We start from the raw sequence: 14,345 nt of genomic DNA, 5'->3' as shown, positions 1-14,345 counted from the left end.
CAAATTGGGGTTGAGGTGTGGAGGTAAGATGTAAGCGCATGCTGCTGCATTCAGGAGGTTGGACAGCCCATTGTACAGTCTTTCTATAGTTAGTTCAAATCTGTTGGGTGGCTATGGGTTGCTGCATTCTGCACATCATAATTCTAAATATTATGCGCAATGAGGATAGTTTACTAAAGGAAGAATCTTCAAACAATATGTAAGATTGATTTCAGTTTTCCAATCCTGTTAAACCCCAAATTCCTATTTTTCACTTGGACATGACTGGATAATAAGTGTGGAGATTCAGCTCATCAGTCTCATGGTGCAGTGTTTTTGTGAATGGTTTGACAATCTGTCACCTGTAAGGTCATTTCACGTTATAAAATTAATAAAAACCAAAGACTAAATTCAAGCTGCCATCCATCAGCTTCCATGGCACCTTTAATTTTTGCCATTTTAGGGAAAAGATGCAAAACGTGTATAGTGTGGAAGTTCTGGATGTGTATTATAATTATTAAACAAGGCCATTCCCTTATTATTAACCCATTATTACACTGTAAGCCTGGAAAAGAAGCAGCAAAAATGTAACTTAAAAATAATAATAATAATAATGTAATAAACGTTATTAGTAAACTATTGCATGCCCAAACAATTTATGTTCTGATGTTTCTGCCCAAGCATTTTTTTCTACCAGGTTTCCAATGAACCTTAAGCCCCATACACACTATCAGATTATCTGCTGAGTTTTTCCTTCAGATTTACCAAAACCATGTAGTAGAAGGACCTGCCTGATTGCATACACATTGAAACTCCTAAGGTATGTTCTCATATTATATGGTTTTGGTAAATCTGAAGGAAAAACTCAGCAGATAATCTGATAGTGTGTATGGGGCTCTAGAGTTCCTGGAGATGTTGTTAGCGGTTCCATGAGCAATGTTTTCTTCATAGAAAAGTAACCACTGACACCACTGATCTTTTACGGGCGCATTTTCCCGGTAGCCACTATTGTTTAACGTTGATCTTAAAATATGCCTGTAGATGTCCTAATGTGCATGGACACATAGGGTAACATTGAGTTGCTTCTACAGGCAGAACACAAAACTCCTGTAGAAGCAACGTTTTTTACGCCAGTGTGCATGGAGTCTAGGATCTATCTTTTCACTAACCACAGCATTTAACTGACCTCCACCAGCAGAAAATCTTTTTGTCAAAAGCAGCCCTATGTATCCTTATACTATTTACTATTATTTGCAGATATAAGGGTAATTATCAGCTAGGGTTCCCTGAGACCCGAATGTTATTTCAAAGATTCCATGTAAAAAAAAAGGTTGACAAGGGCTGTTTATACTCAAATGTACGCTACACCTTATCATACACCTTAGCTGAGTTGGAATTACAACCAGGTGTGTGTGCTAACAGCACTGATTGGGATTTTGGTTATACTACAGTACATGGCTTAAGTAAAATGAATACATATGAAGGGCAAGTTTCATAAGTATGTGATTAAAATATTTTGGTGAAACAAAAATATCACGTCTACAAATAAGTGAGAAATATAAACCATTATCCACCCTAAAATGGCACCCATCATGTAGCACAGAGCACAAAAGAAAAATGTGTATCTATGCATATTTCAGCTTTTGTTCATATATATATATATAAAAAAAATTGCAAGCTAGATATATTCAGTTATCTTCAACGGGTACCCATAAGCTTTCATATAAATCCAGAATATAGCTTTATATCCAAATAAAGAAAGTAGCTCTGGTTTAGGCTAATGGTGGAAACTATAGCAAGCTTTATAAGAAAGAGTTGGTGGAAACTATAGCAAGCTTTATAAGGAAGAGTATCTTTTTAATATGGATTATCAGTAGAAATTATGATATTTTGACCATCATTTTTCTCTTTCCCCTCTTCTTCTCACGTTCTCTACCTCCCTCTCTCATGTGGACTTATTGGGCTTATAAATCCACCTATGTGGACTTATTGGGCTTACTGTAGACTTCATATATAGACAGACGCCTAGAACTAGAAATGTCGGTCTATGTATGTTTGGCATATTGATCTGTCTATCACACACCCACTCACATACATGTATCTTTAATATTATTTTTCCTCCACCTCCATTAAGCTTGGTATTTAGTAATACGAACTACTGGAGCTCTAATGGAGATCTATGGCAGATCCTGTTTGGAGCATTATCATGAACACAACACAGTGCTCATGTGTAGGGTCCAGCTTTCCTCTTTGCTGAATTTTGGATTGGGTTTCGTGTTAAACTTAGCAAATCATGTGACACTGACACTCTCAAGCCTCTGATATCCATCTTTAGAACCAAAGTGCTGAAGCATCAGAATCCCATCTGGTGCCTGCATCCCAGAGAACTGGCTGAGGTGCCCATTCTAAAAATAAAATTGGGTGTCAAAGAATAATATGTGCCAAATTGGTCAGTTCTGAACCCAGCACCTAATTCAGCGAATAATAAGTTGGTCTACACGTGGCATGTGGCTGTGCAGATGAAGTTGATGCAACACTGAGTGGGAAATACAATTTTGCTCATTGTTTGTAGGAGCTCTGCTCTGCCTTAAATCCCCTTAAGGGGGTAAGATTTATGTACAGTGATACAAAATGTTACAAATTTTTATGCAGATCTTTGAAGGTAACAAAAAAAAAATATTTACACGTGTTCCATTTGTGTCCACGTTGATTTAAAAAAAAAAAAATACACTTTATTAGGCATGTATCAAGATATACTTTGTGTTGTAGATTGGTGAGGTCATTAGTCATGCACACATTGGAATCTGCCCCTTTTCATGCTCTTTACCTCTCTCTTATGAGTGTTTATGTGTAGTTTTATAAATTGTTGTTTGCCTGTATTACCTATCGGTACTGTTGTTGTTTATACAATAACTTTTTAAAGTGTGTATGTTTTTTAAACCCATGGGAAGGAGCTTTGTCTGCAGGAGACATGCATCCGCTGCACCCTATATAAAAGTGTACTTAAACAGTTCCCAAGCTTTTGTTACCAATAGTTTTCCAGCCAGCCTGGTCAACAACTGATCAGCCACAAGCCAGACAAAGCAAAGGGTTCCAAATTACTGAGCTGGAAAAACCTTTGAAGAAAGCCACTTCCTTACACCAGGGGCAAAGACAAACGTATCTGTTAAACTTGAACTTCAGAAGTGTGCAGGCTGGGCACACAGGACAGAGAGATACACACATCAATACAAACACTAGTAGATATTTGTACAGAAAGATACATGAATTTGTAATGCATGTCATTATATTGTTACAAAGTATCTATGCATGCAGAAGCTTAATAAACAGAAATTCTCAAAGGAGAATCATAATATTATGAGTGCCATGCAATTAAAGAGATACACATGAATGAAAGTAGAGATGGATCTGTAAAATTACCTCCTAGGTCCCCTCCTAATCAGATGAAGAACTGGTACCAGAACAAAGTCCAGGCATTATAGATACTTTTTGTGCAGTCAGTCTGCCAGGAAAGACATATCAGGAATCTTTAGTCTGAGGCTGTGGGGAAGTGTCATACTGTTTAATTACCTCGTGTGTAGACACCATTTGTACAAAGCAAGGCATTTTTTTTCTCCTTCATTAATGATATTCTTTAAACTTGACCAATAATATGGAGCAGAAGTCTTATGGAAACATCTGTTTACAGAAGGATATCATAAACGTCCCTGTATAACATGGCATGACGTAAATATGGATTTAAATTAATGAGGTCGTCAAGTAGATGTGATTTGCTCAGATTGGCTCATGCTTATTACAAAACATCATTAAACACTTGGATCGCATGTCTGGGACAGTACAATAATTCCGGCCATTCTTCTGCTCTTCTGAGGATGATAACATTAAAAAAAGCATTGATCTCATGGAGTCTCTGTATTAAATATTGTACAATTATGATCAGGAATGTTCTTCTGATAATATATACACCAGCTCAGGAAAAAAAGCTCATGTGATCGGACTTTCCGAAAGTCCTTTTGTTATTTTAGTTACATATGAATTGAAGAAAATATATACAATATGTTGAATAAGGAAATGACAAATGACAAATATGTGCATTTATATATATATGTATATATATATATATATATATATATATATATACACACACACACACACACACACACATATATATATATATATATATATATATATATATATATCATATGTTGCTATATTACTTACTTTGACTTTATATATATATATATATATATATATATATATATATATATATATATATATACACACACACCCACATATATATATATATATATATATATTGCTATATTATTTACTTTGATATATATATATATATATATATATATATATATATATATATATATCATACATTGCTATATTATTTACGTTGAGCTATATAAATAAATATAAATATATATATATATATATATATATATATATATATATATATATATATATATATATATATATATATATATATATATATATATAAACACACCACACACACACCACAATGGGGTGTGTGTGGAATGTACTATCTTATTATAACACAACACACTGATACATATTTGGTTGAACACAACCATTTTGCATTATGTACAGAGCCTATGGTGTGCCCAGAAATGATTTTCCTTTTATATCGAATTGCATATAACCCTTATAAAACATGTCTAGTGCGAGTGACAGGTATTAATTATACCACAAAGAGAACTTGAAATACGAGAATTATAATGTGTACTGGGGAGTTTATTCATTACATATCTTCCAAGCTAATGAGGAATAAGAATTATAACGGTGTTATAATGGGAATTATTATCTGGATGGTATATTGTTGGGGTTGGGAGTGGGATAGACCACAAGGGCAAGTAAAGGACTAGTGTACAAGAAAAAAAAAAGAAGAGAAATGTAGATTACATTTTTGCAAATATGGTGATTTCAATTAATTTGAATCTACAGGATGACTTCATAGCGCATATATAGTATATATGTTGAAATGTAAGTTTTTATGGTTATTGTTTTTCGTTAAAAAAATGGACGTTATAAAAATAATTGTAATATAAAATCTTCAGATAAAAAAATATGTGTAAATATACTTAGAAAATCTGTCTTGTCCAGTGCCCATCCCAATCATGCATCACTGTATAGAAGCTGATAAATACATGAGAATATGTGTCGTCCTGATATTATATAAGACAAGCAGGTCCAGGGCTCCAGTTAGCAGACACATAAGGCATATGCGTGGGTATTAACACATGACCCCGATGTACACGGTTTCTCCAAGCTAGCAAGAGGCTCCAGAGCTTAATTGGCAGGGCTCATTTTGGCTAGACAAGTACTTTCAACTTGACCTTGGCCTCTATCCCTGCTCAACCCTCACGCATAGCTGTCCTGCCCTTTTTGCTGTGTGCTGTTGCTGCTCTGTGTACACTAACAGTGGTGTCCAGGCAGTGTCCTGCACTCTGTTATTGCTCACTAAACACTGCTTCATGACTGCATGCTAAAATTCCCAACTTGCCTACAGCTATTAGGGAACAAATTGGATCTCACTAACATATGGGATAGTCATTCAAGTGCAATTATTGAATAAATCCCTGCATTTTTGTTAACACAAACCGTGCTGGAATCAAATATACCATATATATTGTATCTAATAGAGACATTGCTGTATTCCCAGCAACTTGAACACTGGTCTTATATGTATAACACTGTGCACCTTTGTATCTACGCACATGACAAACAGGGAGTAACACACATATGGACATACTGAAAGTGTATCTACACATATGGGCCAAGTGTTCCTTCCTTGTGTATTTTTAAAGGTTTTGAACTGTGAACACAGATGTGTACCACTGATTCCTCAATATAACAAGTACTTCAATGTGTACCACTTCTACATACATAAATCAGTTCAGGAAACATGTAGGTGGATTTGTGTCACTGTGGTGCGCATTCTGAAACAAGGACGTGTACAACACTACACTGTGTGTGCCAATTGTGCACAGCTACAAATGTACAGCCAATGGCGTAATACCTGTTTTTCTATTACCGAATACACAACCTGGGTGTGTATAGCAGGGAGGAGGCATTGTATTTATGCAGAACACTGTGACAGAAAATATGTTACAGGGTATATTATTTGTATATCGAGATATGTATCTATATACATATTTAAGGAAAGAAGGCTAGGTATATCGAAAGAAAGAAAGAAAGAAAGAAAGAAAGAAAGAAAGAAAGAAAGAAAGAAAGAAAGAAAGAAAGAAAGAAAGAAAGAAAGAAAGAAAGAAAGAAAAATATTTTTGTTTCTATAAATTTAATATTCTAAAATAAATAAGACACCAAAAAAAATCCCTTATCCACTAGAATAAAGCATTTCAATATTAATAGAGTGGATTAATAGAGTACCCAAGTGTATGGACACGCATGTGCACAAAACAATTATATACGTGTGCTGGGACTTGCATAAGCAACGTTTTTTGTGTATTATTATGTTTTATAGGTGAGTGATGCATGTTCAACCTATTCATTTTTATTCCACAAGTCTATATATATATATATATATATATATTATATATATATATATACATTCTGCATTTTTCTACCTATCCATTGTTATTAATATATATATATATATATATATATATATATATATATATATATATATATATATATATATATATATATATATATATATATATATATATGTATATATATATATATATAAATATATATATATATTATATATATATATGTGTGTGTGTGTGTGTGTGTGTGTGTGTGTGTGTGTGCGTGTGTATATATATATATATATATATATATATATATATATAAATTTCTCATTTATATTTACATAGGTGGATGATCATGCTTGACTGCTCTTGACTTACTTATATATTACACGTGTGTAATATACATACACCCTCACCCATTATATATATACAGAGAGAGAGAGAGAGAGAGAGAGAGATAGATCTATAGATATAAAAGCCTTCATGTATGTGTACATAGGTGGGTTATCATCCATGGCTTATGCATATTTTATACTACATGTGTAATATACATACACCCTAATCCATAGTTCTGTGTATATACATATATATATATACACACACATGTATTTCTTCCTGTATGTGTACATAGGTGGGTTCATGTTTTCTTGCCCATAGATCCATAGATTATGTCATTTTGGGGGATATAGTGTATAGGTGGTGTTGCATTCCTCTGTACTGTGTCTATATCCTATTAATAAATAGGTCTTGTATAGTTCTGTGTACAGAATGCTATGTACTACCAACAGTAGTCAAGTCCCCAGTGCTGGTTTCCCTTTCAGCAATAACGTAAGGCAATGTAAAGACACTTGATTGATCCTGATAATGATATTGTGGGATGTTATGACAATAGAGAACAGACACAAGTCACCCATAATGAAGTGAAGGAGAAGGCTGTGCAGGGAGCACACTGTCGGTCGGGTGATCGGTGTACACGGCGCTGTACGGACACATCGCTAGAAGTAGGAAGGAGAAAAAAAATGAATTATCTGCATTCTGCTGCTCTGTGGTTTATCAGCTGCTTTGCATATCACGTGGGCGCCGTCAGCCAATCAGGCGGCTCGGTGTGCGAGGCTGGCGCGTCAGCCCTGGTTAGTCTGAGAGATTTCCAATGTGTTTTTTCAGTCTTTGGGGCTTTTAAAAAAGAGCCACTAGTCTCAATGCTGGCCGGGCTATGACAGCTTCAGTGCTCCTCCATCCACGCTGGGCCGAGCCGGTGATGTTCCTCTACGACAACGGCTTGGATGAGATCAATAAGAACATGGAAGGCTTTGCCGGGAGTAACTTCGCCGCCAACCAGTGCAGGAATCTGATGGGACACCCGGCTCCTCTGGCCCCCAGCAGTGCCTACCCCTCCAGTGAGGTGCCAGTGTCCGGCATCGCGGAGCCTGTCAAGCAGTGCAGCCCGTGCTCCGCGGTGCAGAGCTCCTCCAGTGCCAGTCTGCCCTACGGCTACTTTGGCAGCGGATATTACCCGTGCAGGATGACACACCACAATACCATCAAGTCCTGCAACCAGCCCTCCTCCTTTGCAGACAAATACATGGACACCTCTGTCTCCGCCGGAGAAGATTTCCCATCCAGAGCCAAGGAGTTTGCTTTTTACCAGGGATATGCCACAGGACCTTACCAGCCGGTGCCCGGCTATCTGGATGTGCCTGTGGTGTCCACTATTGGGGCGCCGGGGGAGCCCAGGCATGAACCCCTACTGCCCATGGAGAGCTACCAGCCCTGGACCATCACCAATGGATGGAATGGACAGGTCTACTGTGCCAAGGATCAAGGCCAGCCTGCCCACCTCTGGAAATCCACTTTACCGGGTAAAAAAATAACTCTTTTTATTTCATTCAAAAAATTGCATTGGTTGTGTTTAGTTTTATAATATTAGGGTACTATTAATTTAATGTATAACTAATCTGCTAATCCTTATGTTCATAGAGCAAATGTGTGTGTGCATAATGTGCATAGGTGTCTATAACAAAGTGTGTATGTGTGTGTATATATATATATATATATATATATATATATATATATATATATATATATATATACACAAACACACACACATATATAAAAAGAATCTCTATCTCCCTATATCTGTCTCTAATATATATATATATATATATATATATATATATATATATATATATATATATATATATATATATATATATATACATACCGTATGTGTGTGTGTATATATATATATATATATATATATATATATATATATATATATGTGTGTGTGTGTGTGTGTGTGTATATATGTGTGTGTGTGTGAATATATATATATACATATATATACAACTATTAATACACACACACATATATATATACACACACATGTTTTCTATTTATACACATTTACATTTTTCTGTATACACACACACATACATATGTTTTCTTTAAATATATGTATGTGTGTATACATGTATATATAATATATAAAGAGAAGAGATGCACTCACACACATAAATATGTGTATATGATGTATGTAGAAAGAAAGAATGACGATATATCTAGATAACAAAAGTCAAAAGAAAGAAAGATAAATAGATGGATAACAAAAGTATATATCTGGATAGTAGATAGTCAGAAAATAAATAAATAGCTAGAAAGAAAGAAAGAAAGAAAGAAAAAAGAAAGATAAATAAATCGATAACACAGGTAGAGAGAAGGATAGTAGATAGATAGATAGATAGATAGATAGATAGATAGATAGATAGATAGATAATTGGATAGATAGTTATGTAGCTAGATATACACACACAAACACACACACATTAATATGTGTTTACATGATGTATGTAAGATAGATAAATAGATAGATAGATAGATTGTTATATAGATAGATACACACACACACATACACATTAATATGTGTTTACATGATAAATGTTAGATATAAAGATAGATAGATAGATAGATAGATAGATAGATAGATAGATAGATAGATAGATAGATAGATAGATAAGGTTGTCTAGACCAATTTTTATTGGTAACTATAGTTCTAACCATAAACCTGATCTAGGCTTTTCAATGTGTGCTTGAATTCTGGCTATCAGACCAGTTTGGAGTGCAGTGATTTGTTAGACTTTGTTGGTATTGCTGGTATTGCTGGTAATGGAAGGGTCTTGGATTATAAGTGATCCAGCTGTAGCAGCCTATGGTGTGTCCATGCATCCTATGGATGGGGTAGCACTGTGTTGGTGAATAGGAGTTTGCACACACCCTAGTGACCTGTCCTTTCCCTTTTCAGACGTAGTTTCCCATCCTTCAGACGCTAATAACTACAGACGAGGCAGGAAGAAGCGTGTCCCATATACTAAAGTCCAACTGAAAGAACTAGAAAGGGAATATGCTACCAATAAATTCATCACTAAGGACAAAAGGAGGAGAATATCTGCAACCACCAACCTGTCGGAAAGACAGGTCACTATCTGGTTCCAGAACAGAAGAGTCAAAGAGAAGAAAGTCATCAATAAATTGAAGACCACCAGTTAATAATGGTCGGATTACATTTGGGAAGTGAGCAGGTTCTGACGTTTGGAACTCATCTATTCTGCCCCCAAATCACAAGGTCATCTCCAGGTCCTCTGAATATGGTTCTAAAAAACGATTGATGGGGGGAGGGTCAGGGAGAAATATTGCAATGTAATTATTTTGTGAAGGCCAGGACTCACATCTTGCTGGAGGTTAAACAGCGCTAAAACGACTTGTGGAATTGTTGTAAACACCCCAAAAAAAGGAAAAAAAAAAAGAAAGAAAAAGGGATCTCGATGAAGCATAATATGAATTTTGATTGCAAAGAAAGACATGTAGCCTTTTAATCAAGAATCGTTTTAAATCGAGAATATCAGTCTTATAATTGCGCATTGAACCTTGAAACCAGACTGCATGTTGAGTGACTGCTCAGGTAACTTATAGATGTATCTTTTACTGTATGCTTACACTATACATTCTGATATAAGAGGAGTGTCATTTTATGTCATTGAAGAATTGTACAGCTTTTTTTGTGGGGGAGGGGGTGGCAGTGGGCAGTGGTAATACATTCATGATTTTAATGTGTAGGGATTAGGATTAGGAGAAGGCAGTATTTTCAAAATGTTGCTTCATCCTAAGGAACTGATGTGTTCACACAGCTCACGATTTTACATAAGTGAAATATTTAAATTACAAAACAAATAGCAAATCAACCGGTTTTTACCTGTACAGAATTGGGAATTGGCAAATGGACTTATAAATGAAGCAATCCGGTTGTGTATATAGAAATGCCTTTATAAAATAATACTGAAAAAAAAAATCATCTTAAGATATTTAAAAGTGAAGTTTTTTTTTCTAAGATTGGTATAAATTATCATTTTTTTTTAATTTTTATTTTCTGTATGGTTTGTATTCGGCCGCAATAGAAAATGGTAGCCAATAATTTCAGCACTTTTAACGTAATCATTTATTTGAACATTTGTTTCTTCTTTACTCACTCTAAATATTATCATGTAAATAATAAATTAGCGCACTGTGAACATTATTTGTGCACCATGAATTTTATTTTGCCTGATAAAAATGTACATTAGTATTATAGTAAAAATATAGATAACTGTGAATAAGCTGAATTTTGTATTGTGTTTAACAGCAAATAGATACAACTTCAATTACTGTGCTAGATAACCAATTGATCAATAACTTAGTTTAGTTAGTTACCAAAAAATAATATCGGGTAAATAAATGAAATTGTACACATCATCACATTGGACTGAATCAGAATTATGGTATGGTCACATGGTAATAGAAAAGTAGCTGTAGAATTGGGAATTTTACAATTACATTACAGCTAAAGCTGTTTATTTTTTTTTTATATATTTTTTTTTAATTTTTTTTGCAAAAGCTTTGTCGTTTGTTGAAACGACTGGATTGGAAGGCCTTAAACCTTGACCTTGACGAAAAGAGACAATTTGTGACCTTGACTTCTGACAGCTCATGAATAGGCATCCTTGGGATTAGTAGATCAATAGCGCCATCTGGTGGTCAAACACATATCTGCAATGCTGCTGGTGCAAGAACTATAATTGCTGGTTTATGTTAATGTCTGAACTTGTAACCTACTAATTCATATTAATTACAAGTTTTATTGAAGTTTATTCGGCTGTTGTGGTTTACTTGCATGACATAAAGTATGTGCATCTGGCAGAGAGCAATTTTTGGCTAAATCTACATTTTGTATTAATATAAAGGGGTCTTAGCTGTTTGTTTTACCGAATCTTTCTTTGGAAGGAACAATATTTAAATAATCATAAACAATCATATTTTAAATAGTCTAAAATTATTAATTAAGATTTGTTTGTTGTCCTCCTATTATTTACTGAAATAAACTTTTTTTTATTTTTATTTTTTACAAGTCACATTGATCTATATTCGGCCTATAGAAATGCTGCAGAGGTGTATTTATAGGAAAATAAACCTTTTTTGCAATTAGTGTTACATATTATATACAACATACTAAGGGATGTTTTTGCAGGTCCATGCACAGTGGCATCAAGCTGCTTTTACAAGAGTTTTGTGTTTTGCGTGTAAAAGCAGCTCAATGTTATCCTATGTGTCCATACACATTAGGACTATTAGAGGCATATTTTAAGCTCAGCATTTAGAGGCAGGAAAAAAACTTTCTAGTTTTCGTTGTTATTAGAGTTCTCTGGCAGAAATAACCTTATACTCCTCAACACGTGTGTACAATTGGCAACTAGCGAATTTTTAAGCCCAGTGTGCATGGAGTGGACAGTTTGATGGGGCTAAACTACTACCTGAAAAAAATTGTGACGTTTACCAAATATGATATTTCCATAGAAAAAAAAATACAAATTTATTCCACGCATTTTGTAGTGTTTGTAATATAAAAGACTAAAATATAAGGACCTCTTTACAGAAAAAGTCAACTTTATTCATGTCCTTAAGGTATAATGAAAATGTATCCCCCCCCCCCTTTATTTAAATATCAAAACATGCAGCAGGGTAATTGTATTATTGGTTTTACATAGTTTGGAGACTATGGGGTTGATTCTTAAAACTGGAGAGTGCAAAATCTGGTGCAGCTCTGCATAGAAATTAATCAGTTTCCAGGCTTAAAAAAAAAAAATCTAGTTAGAATCTGATTGGCTACCATGCACAGCTACACCAGATTGTGCACATCAACCCTTTTGAATCATAATATTAATTAAATAGAATAAGCAAATAAAAAAACAAGGGTACGCACTTTCCAATCCTTCTCAACTTGAACTTGAGTTTCCCATAAGACAAAGCAAATTTCTATGCTGTCTAGGTACTGCCTTGCAAAAAAAGCCGCCTTTTTTGTTTTCCATTGAATATTTGAACCAAGCTAAACAATTTTCAATACGGGGGAAGAAGCATTCTCTAGTTCCATGATTCCAGGGAAGACCACCCCTGATTGGAGCAGCATCCTACTTTTGCAATCAGTGATTGGGTGTTATTGTTTTTGCCTTCTTCCCTTTATCCTAGATTCTCATTTCATTCTTCATTCCTCTATAGCTTCTATTTCTATTTTTTTTTTGTAATGATTTCTAAGGCTCCATGCACACTGGTTTTAATGAAACATATATCTATGTACGTGTAGTCATCTGTGCGTGCTTATATGTAAATAGATTAGTGTAGGGAGCTGATTTACTAAAGGGGTTGATAATCTCCACTTAATATAGGGTAGGTGTACTCACATTGAATTCTGTGCAGATTAAATAAACTAAAATTGGCTTTTGCATGGATAATGAAATTAATACTCACTAATTTTATGTAATGAGACAATTCTCAACTCTTTTGCTATATATATATATATATATATATATATATATATATATATATATATATTAAAAGAGCTGAGAATCCATATATATATATATATATATATATATATATATATATATATATATATATATATATATATATATATATATATATATGACTGTAGAAGCACAATCATAGCATGCATATATATCCTCTCTCTCTGTTTTATATATATATATATATATATATATATATATACATATATGTGTGTGTGTGTGTGTGTGTTGTGTGTGTGTGTGTGTGTTTCAGCTATTTTGATATAGATATATCAAAATAGCTAAGAATCATAGAGAGAGAGAGAGAGAGAGAGAGAGAGAAGAGAAAGGATATATATGCATGCTATGAATGTGCTTGTGCTGTCATATAGCCAAAACTATAGAATTAAATTGTTGTCCCTTTTAGTATAACTCCCTGTGTGTGTGCAGGAAGAAGGAAATCGGTTATTGTGTGTAGCAGACAGCCAAAAATATTGATCCATATGAAAATAAAAGTAAAAAGGGATGCAGATATTCCTCGTCATATTGTATATCATCCCAAAAAAGTCTCCACAGTGCTCTAATGTGACAATCCTCTGTGTAACTTTTTTTTTTTTTTATTTTGCGAATACTTTTAACAACGAGGCAAATGTGTCACTGCTGTCCAGCACTTCGCAAAGGAAATTAATATTTCACCAGGGCATCCTCGGGACAGCATTAAAAGATTACTACAGGTTCAAGTTTATTAGTTATAAAATACCATGGTATTCATATAATTGCAGACTAAACAACTGTTGACATTCTACATATGCCAACGAGTTAATAAAACATCCATACATATGATTCACACGTTGGAGCTCCTCTGGGTAGTGAAGCAGTTTTTAAACATTTTTGCAATGTAGCTGAAATGTCCCTAGATAGGAAGGAAGGCGAAGTTGTGTCCCAAGGACGTTGTTTCACGTTGTGCCAAATTCCTTCTCCT

General features: G+C 34.4%; 1 protein-coding gene across 1 annotated transcript; it reads left to right on the top strand.

Annotated features, from left to right (window-relative positions):
- The first annotated feature begins 7,648 nt into the window (after nt 1-7,648).
- HOXA13 (homeobox A13) lies at nt 7,649-11,067 on the top strand. The gene is made up of 2 exons (XM_077491345.1): nt 7,649-8,359; nt 9,799-11,067. Exons 1-2 carry the CDS (start codon nt 7,714-7,716, stop codon nt 10,041-10,043), a joined length of 891 nt encoding a protein of 296 aa, XP_077347471.1. The 5' UTR covers nt 7,649-7,713; the 3' UTR covers nt 10,044-11,067.
- Nucleotides 11,068-14,345: the final 3,278 nt, after the last annotated feature.

This window comes from Lithobates pipiens, unplaced genomic scaffold (genome assembly GCF_037356315.1).
Source record: "Lithobates pipiens isolate NorthernLeopardFrog02 unplaced genomic scaffold, aLitPip1_a1.2 Scaffold_19, whole genome shotgun sequence".
Classification (NCBI taxonomy): Eukaryota; Metazoa; Chordata; class Amphibia; order Anura; family Ranidae; genus Lithobates; species Lithobates pipiens.
Note: the sequence above shows the minus strand (reverse complement) of the source record. Positions and strands in the feature narration are given on the sequence as shown.